Genomic DNA, 25829 nt, shown 5'->3' with positions numbered 1-25829 from the left:
CGCCCCCTCCCTGCGCCCCCTCCCCATGCGCGGCGCCCATGCGGACTGAGCCCCGCCCCCCGGCCCCGAGCCCGCCGAGCGCCGCCGCCGGAGCCCGCGCCGCCCACCCGCACCATGCTCAAGTGCATCCCGCTGTGGCGCTGCAACCGGCACGTGGAGTCGGTGGACAAGCGGCACTGTTCGCTGCAGGCCGTGCCCGAGGAGATCTACCGCTACAGCCGCAGCTTGGAGGAGCTGCTGCTCGACGCCAACCAGCTGCGCGAGCTGCCTAAGGTGAGCGGCCGCCCTCACCTGCCGCCCAAAGGCGCGCCCCCAGCCCCTGATTCCCCCGGCGGCAGAATCTGCCCGGGCGAGCCACCGCAGCCTTCAGCCGGCCCTGCTGGTTTGCACTGGCCAGGTCCCCACCCCAGCCAGCCCCACCCTCCTCTCCCAGTCGCCCTGGCTGGCGCAGGTGGCAGCGGTCATCAGGTGCTTGCCTGGGGATAGCGATTGTCACCGAGCCTGGAGGCGGAGCCTCAGAGTGAAACCCGTGGGGATTCAGGGAGATCGATGGGGTTAGGGTGGAACTTGGATTCAGGTGGCTGATAAGTACTAGCTTGTTGGGCCGCTCTGGAGGTGGGGTCCAGGCTTCCTCTCCTTTTCTTCCTGGGTGCAGGGGTAAGTGGGGGAGCCCTCCTGATGGGCCCTTTGCTCTCGGATCTACTTGCTGTCCCCCTTTCTTTGCTCTTGCTTCTCGTGATCAGCTGCTCTCCTAAGGCTGCTCCAAGAAAGGAGGCTGGAGAAAGCGGATTAAGAAGTATCTCTTTTCTGGAGATGGGGTGCTGAGTGGCCAGTACCTAGGAGTTGGGTGTCCCAAAGAATGTGACCCTGTTCTGGCCCTAGCAGTGACAGCTCGGTCCTCTGTGGCCACCTGCAGGCCTCGCGCATAGCACTGTGCCTGTGGTACTCTGCTTTTGTTACTGTTTTTGCCGGGAGCGTTGGCTGAGTCCTTGCTGCAGAACCAGGCCACGCTTGTTGTTGGGATGCAGTAGCAGAGGCCAGTGTGGGCCCCTGGAGGATGGCAGAAGTGGTTCAGGGGCTGGGTGGGCCCTGAGGTAAGACACAGGGCAGGGGATTGGGGCCTTGTCTGGTCTCCAGCAGGTGCCTTCTCAGAGCAGAGGCTGGTGTGAAGAGTGGAGAGAGGCAGCCACAGTGGGCATGTGCACTGTGTGTTTCTTTGCTTTTCTTGCCACAAATGGGGTGTCATGGTAAGACCCCAGGACCCTGTGTGACCTGGAGCAGGCAGAGGCCTAGGGACCCTTGACTTGTGACACCCATGTGTCCAGGAGCTCTTCTCTGCTCTGGAGTGGTCTCTGCCACAGAGTCCGTGTCCTCCCTGCCCACAGCCCTTTTTCCGGCTGCTGAATTTGCGCAAGCTGGGCCTGAGTGACAACGAGATCCAGCGGTTGCCTCCCGAGGTGGCCAACTTCATGCAGCTGGTGGAGCTGGACGTGTCCCGGAACGGTGGGGAGCCTGGGCAGGGGCTGGGTGGAGTCTGGGGAGTGTCCACTGGGGCTGCAGACATCTTGCAGGCCATGGCATCTGTCCACTGTGACCCTCTGTAACAGATATCCCTGAGATCCCAGAGAGCATCAAGTTCTGCAAGGCTCTAGAGATCGCGGACTTCAGCGGGAACCCCCTCTCCAGGTGGGTGGCAGCCTGTGGTGGGGTCGGTAGGGGCTATGGGTCCTACAGCCCTGGACTGGTCATCTGAGGGCCTCTGCTTCCTCCCATCCAGGCTCCCTGATGGCTTTACTCAGCTGCGCAGCCTGGCTCACCTGGCCCTGAATGATGTGTCCCTGCAGGCACTGCCCAGGGACGTGGGCAAGTGAGTGCCTTCTCAGGTGGAGCCAGGGTTGGGTGGGGGGCTTGGATTGGCCCTGCCCCTGCTGCCACTGCCTGCCTTCGTCGTGCCCCAGCGCCTGGTCTCTCTTTCAGCCTCGCCAACCTGGTGACCCTGGAGCTCCGGGAGAACCTGCTCAAGTCCCTGCCGGCGTGAGTGTGACGGGCATTCTCCCAACAGCCAGGGCAGGGCCATAGCCTAGGAACCAGGGCTGCATGGCCACACCTCCACCCTGCTTCCTCTGCAGGTCCCTGTCTTTTCTGGTCAAGCTGGAACAGCTGGATCTGGGAGGCAACGACCTGGAAGTGCTGGTGCGCGGAAGCCTGACAGGGCAGAGACCGGAGGGCGGGCCACGAGAAGGAAGGGCAAAGAAAGGGGGATAGCGAGCAGATCCGACAGCAAGGGGCACATCAGGAGGGCAGGCGGGTGGGAGCTGGGCGTGGGGGCGTATAGTCTCTTGGGCATGGCACAGCAGGAGGTTTTGCCCCATAGTCACTATTCTCTCTGCTCCTTCTTGCAGCCAGACACTCTGGGGGCTCTGCCCAATCTTCGGGAGCTGTGGCTTGACCGGAACCAGCTGTCAGCACTGCCCCCGGTGAGTCAGGGTGGGGCTGGCCCCCTGCTTGGTGCCCGTCCGCGTTCTGACTCTCTGCCCGCCTGCAGGAGCTCGGGAACCTGCGGCGCCTGGTGTGCCTGGACGTGTCGGAGAACCGGCTGGAGGAGCTGCCTGCTGAGCTCGGCGGGCTGGTGCTGCTCACTGACCTGCTGCTGTCCCAGAACCTGCTGCGGAGGCTGCCCGACGGCATCGGTTAGCGCGCCTGGGGGTGCCTGGGTGGGGCTCACGGAGCCTGGCCCCGGGAGGAGCATGGGGCGTCGGGGCTGTGTGTGGTGGAACACGGGAGGATCCTGAGTCTGCCTAGGCTCTGGGAGCTGCCCCTGGGGAGGGGAGGTGGGACACCGGGGCAGCCCAGAAGGCTGAGGAGGAGCCTGTGAGGGCGGAAGGGTGGCAGTGCCACTGGGGCCTGGTGTTTTCTCGAAGGAGGTTGGGTCAGGCTTGTGGGGGCAAGCTAGGTAAGGTCCTCCCGAAGTATGGCGGCGGCAAGAGGGTCTGGGGGCCTTGCTATCTGCCTTGAAGGCGCTTCCGGCCAGGTGGGTAAGGCACATCTGGGGACCACGCGCAGCCTTGTCACCCTGTCTCCCCGACACCAGGTCAGCTGAAGCAGCTGTCCATCCTAAAGGTAGACCAGAACCGGCTGTGCGAGGTGACTGAGGCCATCGGGGACTGTGAGAACCTCTCTGAGCTGATCCTCACGGAGAACCTGCTGATGGTGGGTCCGGCTCGGGAGGCGGAAAGGATGGGGCCGTCGGGCGCACGGAACAAGGGCGGGGCATCAGCCTGTGTGCGTTGCTGGGGGGTGCCGGCGGCAGCCTGACTCGTGGAGCCACTCAGGAAGGGCCCTTCTCTTGTCAGAAGAGGGAGCATGCTGGCCGGAGGTGGGGCGGGACAGTGAGGCCAGGACAGGGGCCTTTGCCGTTTACCGTGTAGAATCTAGGTCTCGTTTTCTTTGGCGCATGTTGTAACACTGGGGAGTGGTCGTAGAAGAGGCAGGGATGGGAACTTATTTGTATGTAGAGAAGACAGATGGGGAGCAGGCTGCTCCCCAGGGGCGTCTGCCTCCCCTCACAAAGCAGGGCAAGCTGAGGCCCCAGGCCAGGGTTCGGGACGGTGGTGTTGCCATCCCCAGGCTGGAAAACAGGAGCTAGCCGTGGGGAGGGTGTTCACGGGAGTTTCCGGGGGGGTTCCTCACTGGGGAGATGGAGAAAGGGACTCTGGGGTTCAGGGCCCTGGGAAGGGGCTGGCCGTGAGCAGTCAGGCTGGAACTGGGGGCCTGGGGAGCCCTAGGGATGACAGGGCAGATCAGTGGGGCACCAGACAGGCTCACAGGGCGCAGCCTCGCAGGTCAGTCCAGGGCTCCCATGGGAGAGGGTCAGGGATGATCTGGTGGGGTGTTTTGGTGGTAGGGACTGAAGGCTGAGGGCAGTGGGCAGAGCTTGGGGAGCAGAGGGCACGGGGTGGGGTGGAGACAGCTTCTGTGGTCAGGGCCTTGTCCCGGTCTCCAAGGGCTGCGAGGGACCCTGGCTGGAGCTGGCCTGGGGGGTCTGTGCCCTCCCCCCAGGGGCTGTCATCTCCTTCCCACCCCCAGCAAGCCCGTAGCGTCCTCTGACCTCCTCTTCCTGGCCAGGCCCTGCCCCGCTCCCTGGGAAAGCTGACTAAGCTGACCAACCTCAACGTGGACCGGAACCACCTCGAGGCACTGCCGCCCGAGATCGGGGGCTGTGTGGCACTCAGCGTCCTCTCCTTGAGGGACAACCGCCTGGCTGTCCTGCCACCAGAGCTGGCCCACACGGCAGAGCTGCATGTGCTGGACGTGGCGGGGAACCGGTGGGTGCCAGCCTTGCCCCGCGGGCCCAACTGTGGCCCCAACGCCTGCTGACTGTGCCCGCCCGGCCCACAGGCTGCAGAGTCTGCCGTTTGCGCTCACCCACCTCAATCTCAAGGCCTTGTGGCTGGCAGAGAACCAGGCGCAGCCCATGCTCCGGTTCCAGACGGAGGATGATGCCCAGACTGGCGAGAAGGTGCTCACCTGCTACTTGCTGCCCCAGCAGCCCCCACCCAGCCTCGGTAGGTTGTTGGCAACTGGTGCTCAGCGCGGGGTGGCTCTCAGGCAGGGCTTGGGGACTAGCCTGGGTCCTGACGCTCACCTGCTGCAGAGGATGCTGGGCAGCAGGGGAGCCTCTCGGAGACCTGGAGCGATGCCCCGCCGAGCCGCGTCAGCGTCATCCAGTTTCTGGAGGCCCCCACAGGTGATGAGGACGCTGAGGAAGCTGCAGCCGAGAAGCGGGTATGAGGGTGGGGATCTGGGGGGCGAACGTCTGCCTGACCCCTGCCTTGTGGCTGCTGCTCATCCCTGTCCCCACCACAGGGCCTACAGCGCCGGGCCACACCTCACCCCAGCGAGCTCAAAGTGATGAAGAGGAACATTGAGGGGCGGCGGAGCGAGGCCTGCCCTTGCCAGCCAGACCCTGGGTCGCCCTTGCCTGCGGAGGAGGTGGGCACGGAGCCACGGCAACCTGGCAGGCCACTGCCCTCAGGAGCTGTGGTGGTCCGGTCCATCGTGGGAGTGGGGCTGTGAGGGCCAGGACAGCACAGAGAAGGAGCAGGAGATGAGGCTGGTGACAGGGTTCAGGGACATGGAGCTGCAGGGCCAGCTGGGTGAAGGGTGCCAGGGTGGACATGCGGGTCGTGCAGGGCGGGTCTGTGGGGCTGGAGTATGGGGAGAAGCAGTGGTGGGTGTGCCTGGGAGCACAGGGAATGGGGTTTGGTTGTGGGGTAGGGCCTCTGGTGGAACTGCCGTGGGTATCATTGGCACCTGGGAAGGGGTTTGGGACTGGGACAGAGCAGGCCTGACTGTTCTCACTCAGAGCTGTGACATGCATGCTGTGGGTTTTTGGGTACAGCAGAACCAGTGATCTGGGCTGGAGTAGGGTGTGTGGGGCCGTGCATGGGAGGGGAGGAGGCTCATATCAGGCTGGGATTTTCCTGGGAACTTGTGTGGTCCTTATTTGTTTTAGGAAAGGCTTTCTTCGGGGCTGGGCTGTGGAACCATGGCTTTGCCCCCCTAGACTTTGGAGGCATACAGGGAGCAGCTTCGAGGGTGTGAGCCTGTTAGCGGTGCCTGGTGGGGGCAGTGGGAAGCTCAGGGAAGGCCTGCCACGTGGGGGGCATCCCAGGTGGCCAGCCTGTGAGTCGGGAGCTCCCTCGAAGCCTGACCCCACTTTCCACTGCAGGAGAAGCGGCTGAGTGCTGCGTCTGGCCTGAGTGAAGACTCTCGCCCGTCTGCCAGCACAGTCTCTGAGGCTGAGCCCGAGGGCCCATCGGCTGAGGCACAGGGTGGGAGCCAGCAGGAAGCCACGACTGCTGGCGGGGAGGAGGACGCCGAAGAGGACTACGAGGAGGTGTGGAGTGGCAGGAAGGAGGCAGGAGGCTGGGCCTGCTGGGTGGGGACTGCCTCCCCTGCAGGGCCTCAGCTGGGATTGGTTTTGGTGCAGGCAGTGGCTGGGCCCTGCTGATGCTTCGGGGAGCTGCCCTGTACAGAGTGGCTGCAGGTGGTGCAGGGCCGTGCTGCTGTGGGTGCCCTGGAGAGCTGCCACCCTAGGTGGGGTGAGGGTCTCCCCTGACAGCCGGGCTCACAGACCCCACCCCCACCCTGGACTCCCTTCTGACCCCCTGTGGGCTCCCTGGTGTCAGGCCTTGGCGCACCCCTTCGTTTCCACCTGGGGCGCTGTGTGTCTCCAGGATGAGCCCCTGGCCCTCAGTCTTTCTCAGGGCTGAGACACGTGTCCCTCACAGGGCAGTTAACGCTGAGTCTTTGTGTGGCAGAGAGGCTTTCGGAGCCCCTGTCTGTGGCCGCACTGCTTAGCAGGGTCTTCCTGTGGAAGCACAGCCACGGAGCTGTGGCCACCTTCACCCTTTTGTCTGCACAGCCCACAGTGCATTTCGCAGAGGATGCACTGCTGCCGGGGGATGACAGGGAAAGTGAGGAGGGGCAGCCTGAGGCCCCCTGGACGCTGCCGGGCGGGAGGCAGCGGCTCATCCGCAAAGACACGCCTCACTACAAAAAGCACTTCAAGATCTCCAAGCTGCCCCAGCCTGAGGCCGTTGTGGCCCTGCTGCAGGGCATGCAGCCTGATGGGGAGGGCCCTGTGGCTCCCGGGGGCTGGCACAATGGCCCCCATGCACCCTGGGCTCCTCGGGCCCAGAAGGAGGAGGAGGAGGAGGAAGAGGAGGAGGAGGAGGAAAACAGGGCTGAAGAGGAGGAGGCCAGCACTGAGGAGGAAGACAAGGAGGGGGCCGTGGCTTCTGCGCCCTCTGTCAAGGTTGGTGTCAGCCTCACCCCTGCCTGACCCAGATTCCCCTAGCCCTCCTGGGCACCCAGGGCTGTGGCAGGAGCAGGGCCGAGGCCTGACCCGCTGGCCCCTGGCCACCCGGAGAAGGTGGCGGACACGTGTGCTCCACAGTCGGCATCGCGGCCAGTCTCACCAGGCCCCAGGCCTGCCCTGGCGTTGCTCTCAGTCCGTGCTTGGGGCCCAGGCCTGCCCTGGCGTTGCTCTCAGTCCGTGCTTGGGGCCCAGGCCTGCCCTGGCGTTGCTCTCAGTCCGTGCTTGGGGCCCAGGCCTGCCCTGGCGTTGCTCTCAGTCCGTGCTTGGGGCCCAGGCCTGCCCTGGCGTTGCTCTCAGTCCGTGCTTGGGGCCCAGGCCTGCCCTGGCATTGGTCTCAGTCCGTGCTTGGAGCCCAGGCCTGCCCTGGCATTGGTCTCAGTCTGTGCTTGGGGCCCAGGCCTGCCCTGGCTTTGCTCTCAGTCCGTGCTTGGGGCCCAGGCCTGCCCTGGCGTTGGTCTCAGTGCCAGAGGCAGCTCTGCTGGCCAGTATTTGCCCGACCTGCTGGCGGGCACGGAGTTCACAGAAGCCAAGCATGGCTGCCCACTCTTTGTGGGCCTCCAGGGCCTGTCTGCACGTGTAGTGGTCCCAGGGCAGGGTCTGTTCCTCTCCCAAGATCACTGGGCTCTCCTGGGATCCTCCCTGTGTTGGGCATTGCAGACCCGAGGCCCTGACAGCTCTGTTCTGCCTTGTCGGGCCCTCATGAGGTGCCACACAGGCCTTTGGGGCACCAGTGTGTCCCTCCCTGGCCCTCAGGTCTCCTCTCCATGGCTCACAAAGGGTCTCACCTGCTCTCTGGGCAAACTCAGATTCCAGGGGGAGTCCCCGGGTCCCACTGTCCCTGCCCTTGATGACACTCCAACCCTGAGTGTGGGCCAATGGCATGATAGCTGAGGGGGCCTGGAGGGGCCACAGCAGGGACAGCTGGGTGGGACTCCGCTCAGCTCTGGAGCCCCACTTGTCCCCAGGTGTGTGGTGTCACTCACGCCTCCAGGATGGAGGCGCCCGTGCCAGGGCAGTCGAGGGAGCTTGGTGTGGTCTTCTCTGTCCTTTCTGCTCGTGGCGGGGGCTGGGTGAGGCAGTGGTGGTGGTCTTGGCGGTGGCTAACCTGCATGCCTCGCTGGTCATGTCCTAACAGGGGGTGTCGTTTGACCAGGCCAATAACCTGCTGATAGAGCCTGCTCGCATTGAGGAGGAAGAGGTCTGTACTGCTCGCTCTGCACTCTGGCCGGGCCGCTGCTGGCCTTGCTTCCCGGGCTGTGGGCTCACGCCTCTCCCCACCCCTGTTGCTTGAGCGCAGATCCCTCCCAAAAGAGCTCTCAGATCGAGCTGGGCTCCTGGATCAGGACACCTCCTGCCTGGGGCAGCCCGTCTTGGCAGGGGTGAGCGGAGAGGCTGGTCCAGCTCCCGTCGGCTGCCTGTGGCGCTCTGAGCCTTACCTGCCTGCAGAGGCAGCGCAATCCTCACTCTCTGGAGGGTGGCAGGGGGGCCTCGGGCCTCCATCACCCAGAGGTGGGCAAGCCCCAGCCCATCACGCTCTGCAGAGCAGTGCCCTCCTGCTGGGGTCTCGGGGCTTCTCTAGCTGGTGTCTGGGCTGGCCCTGGCTGGTGAGTGGCATGAGGCCCCATTCAGCTGCCCAGGGAGAAGCCAGAAATGGCGTCTGCGTGCTGGTGGGTTCTCCTGCAGAGAGCACAGGCACCCCCACTGCGGCCCTTCCTGGACACCCTGTCTGTTCTGTTTCCAGCTGACCCTCACCATCCTGCGGCAGACTGGGGGCCTGGGCATCAGCATTGCGGGCGGCAAGGGCTCCACACCCTATAAGGGGGATGACGAGGTGAGCACGGCCTAGGAGGGCCTTTCCACTGCCACTGGCCTGCCCCACCGCAGTTCACACTGATGGCACACAGGCCCCTTGCCCTGAGAACACTCACGCTCTGGGGACACGGGCTAGGCCTAAGGCACCAACTGTTGTGGGATCCTGAAGTCCAAGAGCAACCTGAGGGTGCCTGGGTCTGTCTTTCCTTCGCAGCCCCCCTTCTCTCACCAGGTGCCTGTGCACCAGGCCTGGGGCCACGAGCCCTTTCTCGGGGCTGACCTGCTCCTTCTAGCCCCCTGGCACTCAGGATCCCACAGTGGCCAGAGCTCGGTCCTCCTGCTGGCCAGGGCTAGGGGCTGCTGGGAGTGGGTCTTCCCCTCCTGGGTCTTCTGCAGAAGGAGCAGGAATGCGAGCCCGTCTCCCTGGCCCCTGCCAAGCTCGTGTCTGTGCCCTAGGGCATATTCATCTCTCGGGTGTCTGAGGAAGGCCCTGCGGCCCGGGCTGGAGTCCGTGTGGGTGACAAGCTCCTGGAGGTGAGTCGGGAACCTCTCAGCCGTGAGTGGCAGCTGTGCCCTCTGGAGGTACATGGTCCCTGGTATTAGGGTGCTTGGCTGCCTTCTCCCGGCCTCCCCAAGAGTTCCAAGCACAGGACACCCAGACTTCTGGGTGGAGCCACGGAACCTGCAAACCCAGAAGAGAGTCACCTGGGCAAGAGCCACCTGGGCCCTCCGTTGTCACCCTGGCTCCTATCCAGCGCCCTGGTTGCTCATTTTTGTTCTGTGGGTACAGGTGTGTTTTTCTACCAGTGGGTAGGGCAGCAGCTGCACCTGGCACAGTGGCCTCTCTAGGAGGGGCCGCTCCTGGGCTGACCGAGAGGGGTCAGGCTGCTGGCAGGTCTGGTGGGGTTTGGACCCTGTATGGGAGCCCTGGAGCCCCCGACTGGACACCTAGCTGTTCAGCCAGGGCACGGGCATCAGGGGTCTCTGAAGAGGCATGCGCCCTTCTTGTAGGGACACACTGAGGGCAGGTGAGGGCCCTGGAACCCAGCCAGGAGGCGTCTGCCCAGCACTCAGATGCTGTGTCTGCTGCTCAGCTCTCCTCCTAACCTTTGCGTGGGAACTGCTGTTCCTGGGTGTTGGGGTGGGGGTGTGGGTCAGTAACCCAGCGACCTCAGGTGTGTGTTGGGCTGCTCAGATGGGCAGGAGGTATCCAGGAGCAGGGCCACGTGTGGCCTGGCCGTGGGGGCATCTGCTTGTCTGCCGTGGCCAATCTTTGTCCTGGCCCTAGGGCTTCCCACACCAGGTTTCTGAGGACCTGGAGTGGAGGGGTCGGTGCCCATGAGGAACCTTGTGGCTAAAGGTCTAGGGTGATGTCAGAGCCTGGGGCCTTTCCCCTCGCCCTGTGCCTCAGTCTCCCCATCCTGGAGGGAGCGTGTGGAGCTCCCAGAACGTGGCTGTCAGTGGCTGCACTGGGTCCTGACATGCACGTGGCCTCTGGCCCGCAGGTGAATGGTGTGGCTCTGCAGGGCGCCGAGCACCATGAGGCCGTGGAGGCGCTCCGGGGGGCCGGCACTGCTGTGCAGATGCGAGTGTGGCGGGAGCGCATGGTGGAGCCTGAGAACGCGGTCACCATCACGCCTCTGCGACCTGAGGATGATTACAGCCCCCGAGAGCGGCGGGGAGGGGGGCTGCGCCTGCCCCTGCTCCCGCCTGAGAGCCCTGGGCCCCTCCGTCAGCGCCACGTGGCCTGCCTGGCACGCAGTGAGAGGGGGCTGGGCTTCAGCATTGCTGGTGGGAAAGGCTCCACACCCTACCGGGCTGGTGATGCGGTGAGGCTGGGGCCCAGGGCCGGGGAGGGCTGCTCTGGAGCTGACAGCCGCACTCCAGCCTCACCGGCAGCCCTGCCTCCTTCACCCTCCCCTGCAGGGCATCTTCATCTCCCGCATTGCCGAGGGCGGTGCTGCTCACCGCGCGGGCACGCTGCAGGTTGGCGACCGCGTCCTCTCTGTGAGTGGGGATGGGGCCCTGCCCCGCCCACCCATGCCCCCTGCCCCGCCCCGCGCCCTGTGTTCCCTCCTGCCCTTGGTCCTCCCTGATTTGGGCACACTCTCACAGATTAACGGAGTGGACGTGACTGAGGCCAGGCATGACCACGCCGTCTCCCTGCTGACCGCGGCCTCGCCCACCATCGCCCTGCTGTTGGAGCGGGAGGCTGGGGGTCCTCTTCCTCCCAGCCCTCCGCCACATTCCTCCTCACCCACCACCGCTGCTGTTGCCACCACCAGCACCACCACCACCAGCATAACCACTGCCACCCCCGGGGAGCCTGGGTTGCCAAGCCTGGCCCCCAGCCTGCTGGCCGCCGCCTTGGAAGGGCCATACCCAGTGGAGGTGAGACACGAGCCCCCACGCAGGCACCCACCCAGCTTCAGCCGTGGGCAGTGGCACTCCCAGGACCTGCTCTCTTACGGCCTTGCAGCCCACTCCGGGTGGGAAGCCGGCCTGCTCGCTCTTTCCCCTGCCGCCGCTTGAGGCTGGGGCTCTGCCCCACAGCCAGACTCCTCAGTATGGTCCCCTTGACACAGTCTCCTGGCTGGCCACATGGCCACAGTCAGCAAGGATGTTGGCCTCACGCTGGGTGCCTGCCTGGGCAGCAGAACACTGGTGGCGCAGAAATCCCCGTGGGCATTAGGGCAGCCCCCACCCGCCATCCCCAAGGACCGGGACAGACTCTGGGGAGCCCTCCCACACCCTTTCCCTGTCCTGACCGAGGCCTGTCCTTGTCCCACCCCAAATCCCCAGGAGATCCGTCTGCCAAGAGCTGGGGGCCCTCTGGGGCTTAGCATTGTCGGAGGCTCTGACCATTCCAGCCACCCGTTTGGTGTCCAGGAGCCTGGTGTGTTCATCTCCAAGGTAGGGCAGCGTGTCCAGGCGGTTCTGTGAGAGGCGCACCCATCCCAGGTACCAGCGCAGGTCAGCGCAGCCTCAGCCACCAGCTGCCACCCTCCTCCCTGACAGGTGCTCCCGCGGGGCCTGGCCGCTCGCAGCGGCCTGCGGGTTGGGGACCGCATCCTGGCAGTGAACGGGCAAGACGTGCGGGACGCCACGCACCAAGAAGCAGTCAGTGCCCTGCTGCGGCCCTGCCTGGAGCTGTCACTGCTGGTGCGGAGGGACCCAGCACCCCCAGGCCTACGGGAGCTGTGCATCCAGAAGGCACCCGGGGAGAGGCTGGGCATCAGCATCCGAGGGGGTGCCAGGGGCCACGCTGGCAACCCCCGCGACCCCACAGACGAGGGCATCTTTATCTCCAAGGTGAGCCCCCCCACCCTAGCCCGCCCTGGGCCCCACCCCCCCAACAGGTCTCTCTCACACTACATCTCTCCACAGGTGAGCCCCACAGGGGCGGCCGGGCGCGACGGTCGGCTGCGCGTGGGTTTGCGGCTGTTGGAGGTGAACCAGCAGAGCCTGCTGGGCCTGACGCACAGCGAGGCGGTGCAGCTGCTGCGTGGTGTGGGCGACACCCTCACCGTGCTGGTCTGTGACGGCTTCGATGCCAGCACTGCCGCAGCCCTGGAGGTTAGCCATCCCGCCCCGGGAACCAGGCCTCCCTCTGGCCCAGCCCAAGGTGTCATGAGCCGCTGACACCTCTCGGGGCAGGCGACGGGTCCTCTGTGCCTTTGGGTCTGGGAGGTGCTCTGCGGCTCTGCATCAGCCGTGAGGGGTGGGGAGCTGTGGGTGGAGGGCCCCGCCTTCCCTTTCTGCTGAGCTCTGGCTAATCAAGCTGTCCGGAGGCCCAGTCCAAGTAGGATGAGGCACGTGAACGGATGGGGGGAGGGGCGTGTGTTTGGGGCACAGGACGTGGTCTGGTCCTAAAAGAAGCTGAGCACTGGCGACTCCTGCAGAGTCCCACCAGGCTGCTGAGGGATGGCTCCAAACCCTGCCCAGAGCCCACCAGCCAGGCAGACTCCTCGGGACTCAGGGTCCCCGCTGCTGTGCCCAGTGGCACCTTGCTCCTCTCAGCCCGTCCCTGGGCCGTGCCTGACTCCAGGGAGCCTCTCTGGTGACCCCTCAACAGAGAACTCCCTCCCCAAGATCTCCTGCCCAACTGCTGGTCCGTCACTTCCTGGACTCCAGAGCAAGAGCCCAGACCAGGAGTTGCCCCACCAGCATGGCCTGGATCCTGGACAAGCCTGGCCTGTCTCAGGGGGCTCCCATCTCCTGTCTTCCTCATGCCATCCCAGGGGCCCTGCAGCAGGCCTCAGTAGCTTCCAAGGGTTCTTCACCGGTGCCAGGGCGTGCAGGCTAGCTTCCCACTGGAATGGGCTGCAGGGCCACAAGAGGGTGGGTCCCGGGAGGGCCGGCGCCCACTGCTGAAGCTGGGCGGATGCCTGGGCCTTCACCTGGAGGGGCCATCTGCTCCTCCCAGAGGGTGTCCTTGCTGGTCACACAGGTCCACAGGGGGCAGGTGGCTGTCACCACTCCCCACCGGCACACACACGGCTTCCTGTCTGTAACAGCCTCTGGGATGGGGCGCCCCCTCACATTGGTTCTGTCTTGCAAGGGATCTCTGGGATGGTGGCTTTCTGCCAGGCTGACAGTCACAGAGTGTGTCCTGATCCACAGCCAGCGTGGGGGACCCCTGGTGGGAAGTGCGTCTGCATTTGTTGTTTTTGCTCCGCAGCTGGACATTGGGCTTGGGGCTGGCGCCGGGCCGGCCCTCACCCACCTCCCCTCCTGTCCTTGAGGGAGTCCTGGTGGTTTCTGGGGAAGGATTTATCTGAGGACTCGAGCCCTGGACCATCTGGTTCTCAGAGAGGGCCTTGCCTTTTATTATTTTAAATGTGTATCTAAACATGTTTCATTTGATGTATTTACTCATGAAGTTTTTATTAGAGAGAGAGCGAGCTCCCTCAGGGAAGAGCTAAGTATGCAGAAGGCAGAGCTAGCGCCGTGTCTGCAGCCGGCATGCGGCGCTGCTGTCGGCCACAGGTTGTCCTTGCATCTGGCCGGGTTCCCCACGAGCCTGCTGTGACATGTCGGTATAGGAGGGGCAGGGGTCTCAGACCTCACACTCTGGCCAGCCACGGACAGAGCCACCTCCACACCCTCCCTGGTGTGGGGGGAAGATACCGTTTCTGCCGCGTCGGGCAGGCCAGGGGCCCCGAGCAGTGCGGCTGAGAGCTGCGATCCAGCTCCCTTTCCCCGTCACTGCTACCTCTTTCCCACGTCCGTCCGTCTTCCCGGGGGCTCGCTGTCCGCCCCAGCACTGCCCTTGCCCTCTGTTGTTACCCTGGCTCCCGTCTGGCACCCTGGTTGCTCATCTTTGTTCTGTGGGTACAGGTGTGTTTTTCTCCAGCTGTTGCTTACCTTTTCCTTTAAAAAACTGGATCTTAGGCCGGGCGCGGTGGCTCACGCTTGTAATCCCAGCACTTTGGGAGGCCGAGGCGGGCGGATCACGAGGTCAGGAGATCGAGACCACAGTGAAACCCCGTCTCTACTAAAAATACAAAAAATTAGCCGGGCCTGGTGGCGGGCACCTGTAGTCCCAGCTACTCGGAGAGGCTGAGGCAGGAGAATGGCGTGAACCTGGGAGGCAGAGCTTGCAGTGAGCCGAGACTGCGCCACTGCACTCCAGCCTGGGCGACAGAGCAAGATTCCATCTCAAAAAAAAAAAAAAAAAAAACTGGATTTTTTGAGTTACAAAAGTCTAAATTTTTAAATTAAGTCTTCTGACTCCTTTGTGACTTCTAGATTCTGGTTTTTTCCTTGGGAAGATCTTCCCTACTACAAGATTACAAAAACATTGTCATGTTTTCTTCTAGTATTTCTGGAAGTTTAAACAGCATATAGCTCCGTGGTCCACCTGGAATTGCTTTGACGAGGTCTCGCTTGTCGCAGTATGGTGACACAATCACAGCTCACTGCAGCCTCCACCTCCCGTGCTCAAGCCATGTCCCCATGCCCGGCCCTGGAATTGCTTTGCAAGTAACTGGGATGCGTAGCTGTCCCCACAGTATTTACTGAATAGTCTGTCGCTTCCCCAGTGATTTGGGGGAAATGTGGCCTCATTGTGTTCAGTTCCTGTAGGCTCCAAGCTCTGTTTCTGGACTTGGTCCCAGTGAGTTGTGAGCTACTTCTGGGCCAATGCCACACGTTTAAATGCCTCACTTTGTAGCAGGTTTCATGCCTAATCCTAATCGGCAAAGTCACCCACTCCTTTTTCTTGTCTTGAAAAGTTTCTGTTGTCATGTGTTTTCTCTTACAAATGAACCTGCCAAGTTCTGTGCAAAAACCGACTGGAATTCTGGGATTTCACATACATGTATGTATGTATATATTTTGAGAAAGGGTCTCGCTCTGTCACCCAGGCTGGAATAGTGGCGCAGTCGCTGCTCACCGCAGGCTCAACCTGCTGGGCTCAAGCGATCCTCCCACCTCAGCCTCCCAAGTAGCTGGGACTACAGCTGCACCACCACACCTGGCTCATTGTTTTAAAGTTTTCTGTAGAAACGGGGTTTTGTCATGTTGCCTAGGCTGGTCTTGAGCTCCTGGGCTCAAGTGACCTGCTTGCCTTGACCTCACAAAGTGCTGGGGTTCCAGGCGTGAGCCCCGCGCCCAGCCTTGGGGTTATCTTTATGCTGAGTTTTTCTCTAGGGTGTCCCCAGGTGACTCTTGCTTTCCTAGTAATTCTTATAAATCCTCACCTGGATTTATAAATCTGCTTCACCCCCTGGCAGAAGCCTGGTCGCCCTTCCCACTTTGGGCCTCTCCTTTTTCCCCTCCTGAGAGTCCCTGGTCCTGTGGAGGTGGGCTTGTCTTGTGCTCAGCTCTAAGGGACTTTCATCTTGTACTGTGACGTTTGCTGTAGAGTCTCTTACAACATTTAAATTGGTGGATGGGGGGGCTGTTTCTAACCTGTAAGAATTGTTATCTGAAGCGGGTGTTGAGTTTTCTGAAGGCCTCTTATCTGCTAAGTAGGGTTGGTTCAGCCCATGGAGGTTTCATCAGCGGGCTTGGGGCTTGAGAGAGAGGAGCCGGGGTCTCATACATCAGGAGTCCACGCCATGTCTGGCTTCCTGGCTTCTCACAAAAAGCTCAGAGGACGTGGTGCAGCCAGGCCGGTGCTCCCACAGGACCATCTGTGTTTCTGACTCCAGAGCATGGGTGGGGGGAGCGGAGCTTCAATTCATGACCCTTCTCCATTTTTCTGAAACTCAGGCCACTGGATTCATCTGTGTTTGTCTGCCTGGCCCTGCGGGCATCGGTTTGCCCACTGGGTTCTGTAACTTTCTTCTCACTGTGCGAGCCCATCTTGGCATTGGCTCAGGAGCTGCCTGCATGTCCCTAGCACTCTGGAGCAGTGGCCCATGTTTGTCTGTCAGAGCTTACGTCTCCTGCTTTCTATGGCCCATGTTTGTCAGAGCTTACGTCTCCTGCTTTCTAGGACTGGTGCATTTTTAGGGGTCGTGCATAGTTCATCTAAGCCTGGCCCTCACTTGCTGTCAGGCCTTGACTTTACTCCTCAGTCTCCTTGTCTGTACAATGGGTCACCCGCAGTGCCTGCTTCTCGGGGTCGAGAGGATTGATGCAGTAACGACCAGCCTCGCCATGGTTGGCGCCGACCCCTGCGCAAACCTAGGTGGGTGTGCGTTGTCTGAGAGGACTCGCCCGCTACCCCGCGTGTGTGGCATGAGGACGCAAGTCCTCTCCCACTGGGACCCGCCTCTGCAGTCACCTCCCCCTCGGCCCTGCTGTCCATGTCCTGTTCCTCCTGGTCATGCTGACCAGGGTCCTGTGTGTTGATGGCCTTGTCAGAGCCAGCTTCTGGCTACTGGTCAGGACCACCTCTCCCTTGTCATCATCACCATTAAAAATCACACTTCAGAAGAGACCGCCCTTTCTTTTGGTGTTTCCTCGATTTCCGCTCTCAGGAAGGATCCTTCAGTCTTTCCGTCTGCATCTCTGGCTGCTGACTTTTCTGTAGATATGTCTGTAAAGAAGAGACCACTAGCTCTGTTTCTATCCTGATGTGAGCTCCTCCAGGAAAGACCTAGGAAGATCACATGGAATCTTCCAAAGGTGATTCCTGAGGTGTCTTTCTGCTTTTAGGGTTTTCGTGAACTTATGAATCTTTGTTTTCCTGATGGGTCTCAACACAGCATTCCCTTGATGTCCCTTGATCAGCAGTGAGACCCCGCATCCCTGTGGCATGACCCCATCATTCCCCAGCTGCTTTGACAAGGCATTCTTTGTATTTCCTGCCCCAGCCCTGGATTCCAACATTTTTGTGTGGGACCTGGCCCCTCTCGGTGGGAGCTGGGTGTAGGGCTCCTCGGTGGGAGCTGGGTGTAGGGCTCCTCGGTGGGAGCTGGGTGTAGGGCTCCTCGGTGGGAGCTGGGTGTAGAGCTCCTTGGTGGGAGCTGGGTGTAGGGCTCCTAGCCATAGACCTGGCCCCTCTCGGTGGGAGCTGGGTGTAGGGCTCCTCGGTGGGAGCTGAGTGTAGAGCTCCTCGGTGGGAGCTGGGTGTAGGACTCCTCGGTGGGAGCTGAGTGTAGAGCTCCTTGGTGGGAGCTGGGTGTAGGGCTCCTAGCCATAGACCTGGCCCCTCTTGGTGGGAGCTGGGTGTAGGGCTCCTCGGTGGGAGCTGAGTGTAGAGCTCCTCGGTGGGAGCTAGGTGTAGGGCTCCTCGGTGGGAGCTGAGTGTAGAGCTCCTTGGTGGGAGCTGGGTGTAGGGCTCCTAGCCATAGACCTGGCCCCTCGGTGGGAGCTGGGTGTAGAGCTCCTCGGTGGGAGCTGGGTGTAGAGCTCCTCGGTGGGAGCTGGGTGTAGGGCTCCTATAGCTGTGGGCCAGGCGTGTTCAGGACTCAGGCACTGCCTCTGCTGCTCTGTGGCCTCTGCAGCAGATGGAGGCTGAGAGATGGATGTTTTTAGAAAGAGAAAAAATCATGAGTTTGTACTGTTATATTTAACTCATTTAAGATTATAGGGTTTTTACTAACTTTTGTAATTTTATACTTTTTCTCATAAAATCTTTCCTTAATTCCTTAATTTCAAAATTAGCTGAGTGTGGTGGCACGTGCCTGTAGTCCCAGGTACTCAAGAGGCTGAAACAGGAGGATCGCTTGAGCCCAGGAATTTGAGTCCAGCCTGAGTAAGACAGACTCTAAAAGACAAAAACAGCGACACCAGTGGTACGACTGAGAGCAGCAGCGTGGAGAGGGGCCAAGTTCCTGGCGGCTGCTTCCTGAGGGTTCACCCTGCTGGGATGTGCAGTCCACATCCTGTGTTCTCAGCCACTTGAGATCATTCTGTGGTTTTGCTACCAACTTGATAACACAGTTGGGCTGACTCATTTTAGCTTTTAGGGTAACTTTTTAAAAATCTGTTTTTTGATTTTTTTTTTTTGAGACGGAGTCTCACTCTGTTTTCCAAGCTGGAGTGCGGTGGCACGATCTCGGCTCATTGCAACCTCCACCTCCTGGGTTCAAGCGATTCTCCTGCCTGAGCCTCCCGAGTAGCTGGGATTACAGGTGCCCGCCACCAAAAAAATCTGTTTCTTAATTGTGTAAATCTTCACATGGTTCCAAAGTTGAAATTATATAGAGTCACTTCAGAAGACCAGCCTCCATCTCTCTGCTCCGAGACCACCATCTTTATTAATTTTGGTTTATTCTGCCATTTGTTTCTTTTTGAAAAATATAAGTACATACATAAATGAATTTTAAACTTAGAGAAAAGTTGCAAAAACAGGACAAAGAACCTCTGACACTCAGCCCTATTCATGGCTCACCCACTGTGCCGGGGACGTGCTTCGTCGTGGAAGGGCGTGGCCCGGTCCCTGTGGGGCTTGGCCACCGTATCCCTCTAGTCTGCTTCGGTCGGAGCGTGCCTCTGTCTTTGCTGATTCCTCTGACCTTGACACTTCTGGTGGGCATAGGGCCTGCCTGCAGTGATTGCCCCCACGCTGGGTCTGATGTCCTCACAGGCTTCAGCGTGTGCATCTTGGCCGGGATTATCATGGAGCTACCACGTGTCTCTGTGCCCACCACCAGGGCTCACTGGTGATGCTCTGAACCGTGGGGTCAGCCAGGTTTCCCCCTGCAGTTACTCCTGCCCCTTGAAATCAGCAAGTGTGGGAGGTGCTTTGAGAGCATATAACAGGCTGTTTCTCATCCAGCTTCGCCTGGGAGCCTCAGCACCTTGATGGTTCTGAGCGGGCCCTGAGGTGGTTGGCGACATTCCTGACCCACCACTCCCATACTCATCAGGCAGCTTCCTGCCACCGAGCCTTCCCTTCTCCCAGTTCATGTGTGTCTGCTTACCTGTTCACATGGGCTCACAAGGGAGTCCATTAACAAGTGAGCTTCCATTTTATTTCATGGGCAACAGCCTTTTACCATCGTAATTTATTTTGATGCTCAAATTGTCCCAGCCTTGGCCCACGGAAGGGGCTTGAGGACCTGAGTCATTCTGACGCGACCTCCCCTCTCTCAGCACCTCCTCACCTTCTGCCTCCAGGATGTGCTGGGCTTCTCTCCTTACCCTGCCTAGCTCTGGAGTCAGCCATTTCTCTCAGGAGCGCTGGATCCTTTTAGTGGAGAGTGACATTTAGAAGCTGCGGTCTGGCCCTGGACCCAGCGTTCTTGGGGTGTCATCTCAGGACCTCCCGGGGGCCAGAGCTAGGGGGCATGCCAGTCATTCCCAAGGTTATTCTTGGAACGATAGAAGAGGATGAGCTCACCCGTGGCTGTCAGAGTCAGCACCCTGGTCTGCCTTTTCTGTGTTTGAACAGCTCTGACGTGAGAGGCCGGGCTGCCTGTGACGTTGCTTCCCACTCTGCCAGGCCCCTTCCTCTCTTGGACCCACCCAGTGGCTTTTTGACTTGTTATTTCAGAAACTGAGAAGACAGGCACCTTGTTTGTTGATTGTCCCCCTAGTTCTGTGAGTCTGAAAGAGATGTAGCTAAGTCTCCCTGTGTAACTGCTTTTACGACACTCGCGTTTCTAGTAGTCTTTGCTTTCTGTATTTGGCTGCTTCCTTGTTGAGCACTTACAGTTGATGATTGTATCATTGTTGTAAATGGCATCTTCTGTGGTGACAGCATCCCTCTGCCTGCTTGACAGCTCTGACCTCACATCCTTTCTCCCCTGGCCTGAGCAGCCCCTCTCTGTGCCTCCCATGTGTTTGCCTGGCATCTCTTTGCCTACCCCTTACTTACCATTTCAGTTGTGTTTTTAACCAGCAGTACAGGGCTGGTTTTGTCCTTGAGGCCACACTGAGAGCGCCTCGATTTCGCAGGGACCCCATCTGTGATGAGGGCGATGAGCAATGCCTGTCTCCACTGTGCTGCCTCCTCTGCTTCTTCTGGCTGCTGCTGGGGGTGGAGGTTTGAAGCAGTCCCATTGCCCCCCACGGGCTTGGAAGTCAGCTCTTCCCATGGTTCCGTCTGCCCATGTTAACCCCGGGCTCAGGATTCAAGTACATCTTGTGCCCCACCAGAATCCCCTGCCTGTCCTGGCCCTATCTCCTTGCCCCCCTCTGCCCTGCCTGAGCTACCCAGGCGCCTTTCCTTTCTAGACTCCCCCTCCGCCCTGCCAGTCTCTGGCTTGGGACAGGTGATTGAGCTCTGGGGAGTGCAGAGCTGGCCAGGCCTCCTGCATGGTGTCCCTTGTTTCAGAATCCCTGCCCAGCACTCACGCCGGGGTCTGGAGCCAGCCTTTCCACCCGAGGGGGCCGCTCTGCACCATCAGTTCCAGCGCCTGCTACTCACGCCCCTCCTTCCCCCATCTTGGTGGCTGTCAGCTCTTCCTGGGGGTGACTTTACACAGTCAGCCAAGTGGCAGGCATCATGCTACTTCACAGTCTCGCCTAGTGCAGACATGACCACATCCACGGCTGCCCTGTGAGCTGTGATGGGGACAGGCCGGGGACAGTGCTGCAGCGTCCTGGGGGGCCCAGCAGAGTGCCCTCCAAAGCTGCCCCGGCCATGCGGTCATCCCTGCCTAGGGACGCGGCTCCTGTGTTCACCGTTGCTGACTATTCTGGGCTGGGGCCCCAGCCTGCCCCAGAGGTGGGACCCCGGGTTGCAGTCCCCCCTTCTCAGCCCACACCACTCTTCTCAGGTGTCCCCAGGTGTCATTGCCAACCCCTTTGCGGCAGGCATCGGCCACCGGAACAGCCTGGAGAGCGTCTCTTCCATCGACCGGGAGCTGAGCCCTGAGGGCCCAGGCAAGGTCAGAGGTGCCTGCAGCCAGCAGCCCCAGGGCCAGGGAGCCCGAGGCTGGTGGTGCCTGACGGGTCTGCTCTGCTCACAGGAGAAGGAGCCGCCTGGACAGACCCTGCACTGGGGGCCTGAGGCCACAGAAGCCGCGGTGAGTGTGGTCACCCCATCCCTTACATCAGGGCACTGGAGCGGGGTGCACATTGCCTGTGGGGTGCTGCGTAGTAACCCCCAGGACCCCCTCTCATGCCCTGTGCTGGCCGGGTGCCGCCATGGAGCTGCCCTTGCTAGTGCTGTGTTCACTCTGCCCCCAGGGTCGGGGTCTGCAGCCCCTGAAGCTGGACTACCGTGCGCTGGCCGCCGTGCCCAGCGCTGGCAGCGTGCAGAGGGTCAGTGCCCAGTGTGCAGTGCCCCCCCACCTCCGTCCTGTTGTGCTGTTCATCAGCCACCCCAGGACAAATGCCAGGGCCATCCGGGAGGGAACCTTTGGGCGGGGGCTGGGGTGGGAGGAGGCCACGTCTGACCTGCAGGCTACCCCAGCCTGGCACATGCTTCTCACCCTCATTCTCGACCCAAGCCATGTTGGTGCTGCCCCACGCACACCCTGAGCTGCAGATGGGTGACACAGGCCGAGGCATCCCTCTAGTGGCGGTGTGACAGCTTCACCTGCTGCTGCTGGGGCTGCCTAGCCCCAGAGGGTGCGGGCTGGAGGCGGAGGCTCCTGGGGGATTGGGCAGGCACATGTCACCAAGGGGAGGATGGGCTGGAGCAGCTGGAGGGGCGGGTGCTGGGGACAGGCAGGAGGATATGCAGGCCCATCCCTCCCCTTAGAGATACAAATAACTCTCCCAGAGGGTGTGCCCCGCCAGCCCCACCGGACGTGAGTGCTGAGGGGTGGGCTCTGCCAGACCCTTGCCCAAGCGGTGGGGTGGTGGTGAGGGGCCAGGCAGGGCCTGGGTCTGAGGCAGCCCATTCAGGGGCTCTTGGGTACGGACCCTGCCTCCTCTGGCCATGGGCAGCGCTGAGAGGGAGGCTTCCAGGAGGCCCTTCATCCTCATGAACAACAGCACAGCCATGGGGGCAGTGGTCAGGGCGCCACTGAGCCCTGAGGGCCGCACACCGCAAACAGGGGCTCCCCACCGTCACCTCTGTCCCTGGCCCCTCCCCTGAGCCCTCCCTGCTCCCTTCTCCGGCTGTCCTGTCTGCTCCCGTCTCCCCTGCAAAGCTCCGGCCAGCACACTGCCATGGAGACAGCAGCTGCCCAGCCCAGGCCCCCGCATCCTGTGGGAATGGGGACAAGCCCCTCTATGCTGACCGAGTGTCTGGGGCGTCCCCTGGGCTATAGTCAGGTTGGGGAACTGAAGAGCTGCTGTGCTTTTTAGGCAAGCGCCAGGCCCCCCAGTCCCTCCTGCTCGGGGGCCACAGCCCTGCTCAGCCTCACCCCACCCACTGCCTACTCCTCCAGGTACCGTCTGGAGCAGCTGGAGGGAAGATGGCTGAATCCCCCTGCTCCCCTAGTGGCCAGCAGGTGAGTGTCCCAAGTTAACGGGTGCGCCCCATGGTGGGTGGAGGGCAGGGCAGATGGCTGCTGTGCACAGGACCCCTCCTCTAGGGATGGGGGTCAGGGGCCGGCGCCAGGTGCCGTTGACTCTGATCTTCCCTCTGCTACCATGGGGCCTCCTGTGTGAGGACAGCCAGGGACGCTTTCCTGGCCAGAGCTGCCTGGCGATGGGGTGGGGGGCCTGAGTGTGCTGTTCCTGGAGGGGCTCAAGCTCCTGAGACCCCGGTCAGTGTCTCAGGCCCAACACCTCCCAGGGCCCACCTTACCCCTGCCTGCCTTTTGTCTGGGGGTCTTTGCCCCCCGACTATTGGCACCCCCCAACACACTGCCATGTGGGGGTGGAGGTGGCAGCACCCATGAGACCCAGCCCCAGCTCAGCCCCTCACAGGCAAGATGTCAGCCCCACCCAGGTTGGTCGGTCTCTCTCTCTCTCTGTCTCTCCCCCTCCCCCGCCCCCACCCCTGTCCCTTGCCTTAAACCCCTGATCCTGCTCTCCTCTGCCCCCGCCACCCCCACCTGCCTTTTTTAGACAAAACCAGGGGTGATCCAGCCATTGGCTCAGGCCTGGCCAAGGGGCTTCCCAGCCCCCAGGGGCAGGGGTTGTCCCCACTCCGTGAGTGCTCTGTCCCATGGGTGGGGGTGGCAGAACCTCCTTCCCCAGCAGGATGGTGGGTGGGGATCAAAGGTAGGCAGTGGGGACAGCCGGTGGTGAGCTGAGCACAGCTGCCCCCGCATAGCTCACAAGAGCCCCGCCCCCCAGCCGCCCTCCCCGCCTTCCCCGGATGAGCTGCCCACCAATGTGAAGCAGGCCTACAGGGCCTTCGCAGCCGTGCCCACCTCTCACCCTCCTGAGGATGCCCCTGCCCAGGTGTGTGGGGGCAGCATCCTTCCCTGCTGCGCGTGGTTGGGGTGGGTGCCCGGGGGCCCCAGTGTCCCGGAGGAATGCCAGCCAAACCTCAAGGTCCGCTCCCGCCAGCCCCCCACGCCTGGGCCTGCAGCTTCCCCGGAGCAACTGTCCTTCCGGGAGCGGCAGAAGTACTTTGAGCTGGAGGTGCGCGTGCCCCAGGCCGAGGGCCCCCCTAAGCGTGTGTCCCTGGTGGGTGCTGACGACCTGCGGAAGATGCAGGAGGAGGAAGGTGAGGGGCACGTAAGTGGTGTGGGGGCTGGGTCTAGGCTGGCCTGGCCTGACCCACCCTGCCCTCCGGCAGCCAGAAAACTACAGCAGAAGAGAGCGCAGATGCTGCGGGAGGTGGCAGAGGCCGGGGCGGAAGCGAGGCTCGCCCTGGACGGGGAGACGCTGGGCGAGGAGGAGCAGGAGGATGAAGAGCCACCCTGGGCCGGCCCCAGCCCCACCTCAAGGTGAGCACCACCCACCAGACGCCCCCACTCACCACCCACCAGACGCCCCCACTCACCACCCACCAGACGCCCCCACTCACCACCCACCAGACGCCCCCACTCACCACCCACCAGACGCCCCCACTCACCACCCACCAGACGCCTCCCACTCACCACCCACCAGACGCCCCTACTCACCCCATGTGCCCCCACCTCAAGGTGAGCACCATCCACCAGACGCCCCTACTCACCCCATGTACCCCCGCCCCAAAGTGAGCACCACCCACCAGATGCCCCTACTCACCCCATGTGCCCCCGCCCCAAAGTGAGCACCACCCACCAGATGCCCCTACTCACCCCATGTGCCCCCCCCTCCCCCCACAGCACGTCCTGTCCCTTCCCCAGGCAAAGCCCAGCGTCCCCCCCACCCCTGGGAGGCGGCGCCCCAGTGCGGACAGCTAAAGCTGAACGGCGCCACCAGGAACGGCTGCGCGTGCAGAGTCCGGAGCCACCGGCACCCGAGCGTGCCCTGTCCCCTGCCGAACGCCGGGCCCTGGAGGCCGAGAAGCGTGCGCTGTGGAGGGCGGCCAGGTGAGTCCCTGCTTGGGGTCCCCACCCCGCCCTGCCGCCTGTCCCTCCTCCTGCCCGGAGTCACCCCTGCCCGCTGTTCTCTGCAGGATGAAGTCGTTGGAACAGGACGCTCTCCGAGCACAGATGGTCCTCAGCAGGTCCCAGGAGGGCCGGGGCACGCGGGGGCCCCTGGAGCGACTGGCCGAGGCCCCTTCCCCTGCGCCCACCCCGTCGCCCACCCCTGTGGAAGGTCCGTGGGTCAGGGCAGGTGGGGGGTCAGCCTGCCGCATGGGCTGCTTCCAATGCCTGCTTCTTGTCCCCCCAGACCTCGGCCCCCAGACCAGCACCTCCCCGGGACGCCTGGTGAGGAGCCAGTGGCTATGCCTTCCCTTCACCCCCGAGGCATGGGGGGGTCTGGCCTGCCCCAACCCCCGTGGCCCTCACCCCCCCTTCCTCTCACTCTCTGCCTCTCCCCTCACGCTGTCCTTTCAAGCCCTTGTCTGGAAAGAAGTTTGACTACAGGGCCTTTGCAGCCCTGCCTTCTTCCAGACCTGTCTATGACATCCAGGTACCTAGCCTCCAGGCCTCTGCATGCCTGCCACCCTGTCCATGCCTGCCACCGCCTCCATCCGCTCCCGCAGGGCCTCCCCGCACTCTGCCATGGCCCTGCCTCTTCACCCCCTTCCCCCCTTCAGCCGGGCTCTGTGGGCCTCAGGGCTGGGAGCCCACCCGTCCACGTGGGTGGTTTGGGGCAGGGCTGGCACCGGCCTGACCAACACTCTCCCCATCACAGTCGCCGGACTTTGCTGAGGAGTTGAGGTCCCTGGAACCATCTCCCAGCCCTGGTGAGTTGGGGCCAGGCTGGGGTGAGCTCCCAGGAGCCCAGCTGCACTCAGCTCACTGCCCACCTGTCCCTGCCCGCCAGGCCTGCAGGAGGAGGATGGAGAAGTGGCTCTGGTGCTTCTGGGCAGGCCCTCACCCAGCGCTGTGGGCCCTGAAGATGTGGCGCTGTGCAGCAGCCGCCGCCCCGTAAGGCCTGGGCGCCGTGGCCTGGGCCCTGTGCCCTCCTAGAGGAGCAGGCGCTTCCCCCAGACTTGGGGTGGGGCCCCTGCCAGCTCCAGCACCACCCTTGCCCCAAGTCTTTTAACCTGGGTGTTAGCATTTTAAAGAGACCCCACAGGGGTTCTGGCCTCTGACTAACTGCCCCACCCCAGCCGAGGCCTCGGCGAGACTGTAACTAGTGATGTTTGTACAACCAAAGACTCTATTTTGTGGTTTAAGGAGAATAAAGTTGACTACATTTTACCTCCCGTCTGCCTGTCCACCCCCCACCCACTAGCGCAGACCTTCCTGCCCTCCGAGGCCAGGCTGAGCTCTGAGGGCTGCACCCTCACCGTCCCTCCCACGTCTCCCCCTGCGCCTCACTGCGCACGGGTCGGCCGGGC

General features: G+C 62.3%; 1 protein-coding gene across 15 annotated transcripts; it reads left to right on the top strand.

Annotated features, from left to right (window-relative positions):
- The first annotated feature begins 114 nt into the window (after positions 1 to 114).
- Positions 115 to 25689, top strand: SCRIB (scribble planar cell polarity protein). Of its 15 annotated transcripts, none has more exons than XM_055287554.2 (38): positions 115 to 273; positions 1386 to 1503; positions 1608 to 1686; positions 1778 to 1867; positions 1978 to 2034; positions 2130 to 2193; positions 2403 to 2477; positions 2546 to 2690; positions 3092 to 3210; positions 4126 to 4325; positions 4399 to 4565; positions 4655 to 4785; positions 4867 to 4992; positions 5732 to 5899; positions 6428 to 6820; positions 8019 to 8081; positions 8625 to 8714; positions 9152 to 9229; positions 10201 to 10524; positions 10622 to 10681; positions 10811 to 11086; positions 11498 to 11608; positions 11714 to 12007; positions 12083 to 12271; positions 20818 to 20928; positions 21010 to 21066; positions 21230 to 21304; positions 22381 to 22443; positions 23006 to 23089; positions 23237 to 23344; positions 23453 to 23612; positions 23685 to 23835; positions 24199 to 24405; positions 24492 to 24634; positions 24710 to 24747; positions 24878 to 24952; positions 25178 to 25229; positions 25310 to 25689. In XM_055287554.2, the coding sequence occupies exons 1-38, from the start codon at positions 115 to 117 to the stop codon at positions 25453 to 25455; spliced, it is 5046 nt and encodes a 1681-aa protein (XP_055143529.1). In that variant the 3' UTR covers positions 25456 to 25689. The 15 variants fall into 15 exon arrangements, with proteins under 15 accessions (XP_055143529.1, XP_055143528.1, XP_055143527.1 ...); XM_055287553.2 differs by having other exon boundaries at positions 10622 to 10702; positions 24220 to 24405; XM_055287552.2 differs by having other exon boundaries at positions 10622 to 10702.
- The last annotated feature ends 140 nt before the right edge of the window (positions 25690 to 25829 follow it).

This window comes from Symphalangus syndactylus, chromosome 7 (assembly GCF_028878055.3).
Source record: "Symphalangus syndactylus isolate Jambi chromosome 7, NHGRI_mSymSyn1-v2.1_pri, whole genome shotgun sequence".
Classification (NCBI taxonomy): domain Eukaryota; kingdom Metazoa; phylum Chordata; class Mammalia; order Primates; family Hylobatidae; genus Symphalangus; species Symphalangus syndactylus.
The sequence above is the reverse complement of the archived record's forward strand: the minus strand, read 5'-3'. Positions and strand labels throughout refer to the sequence as shown.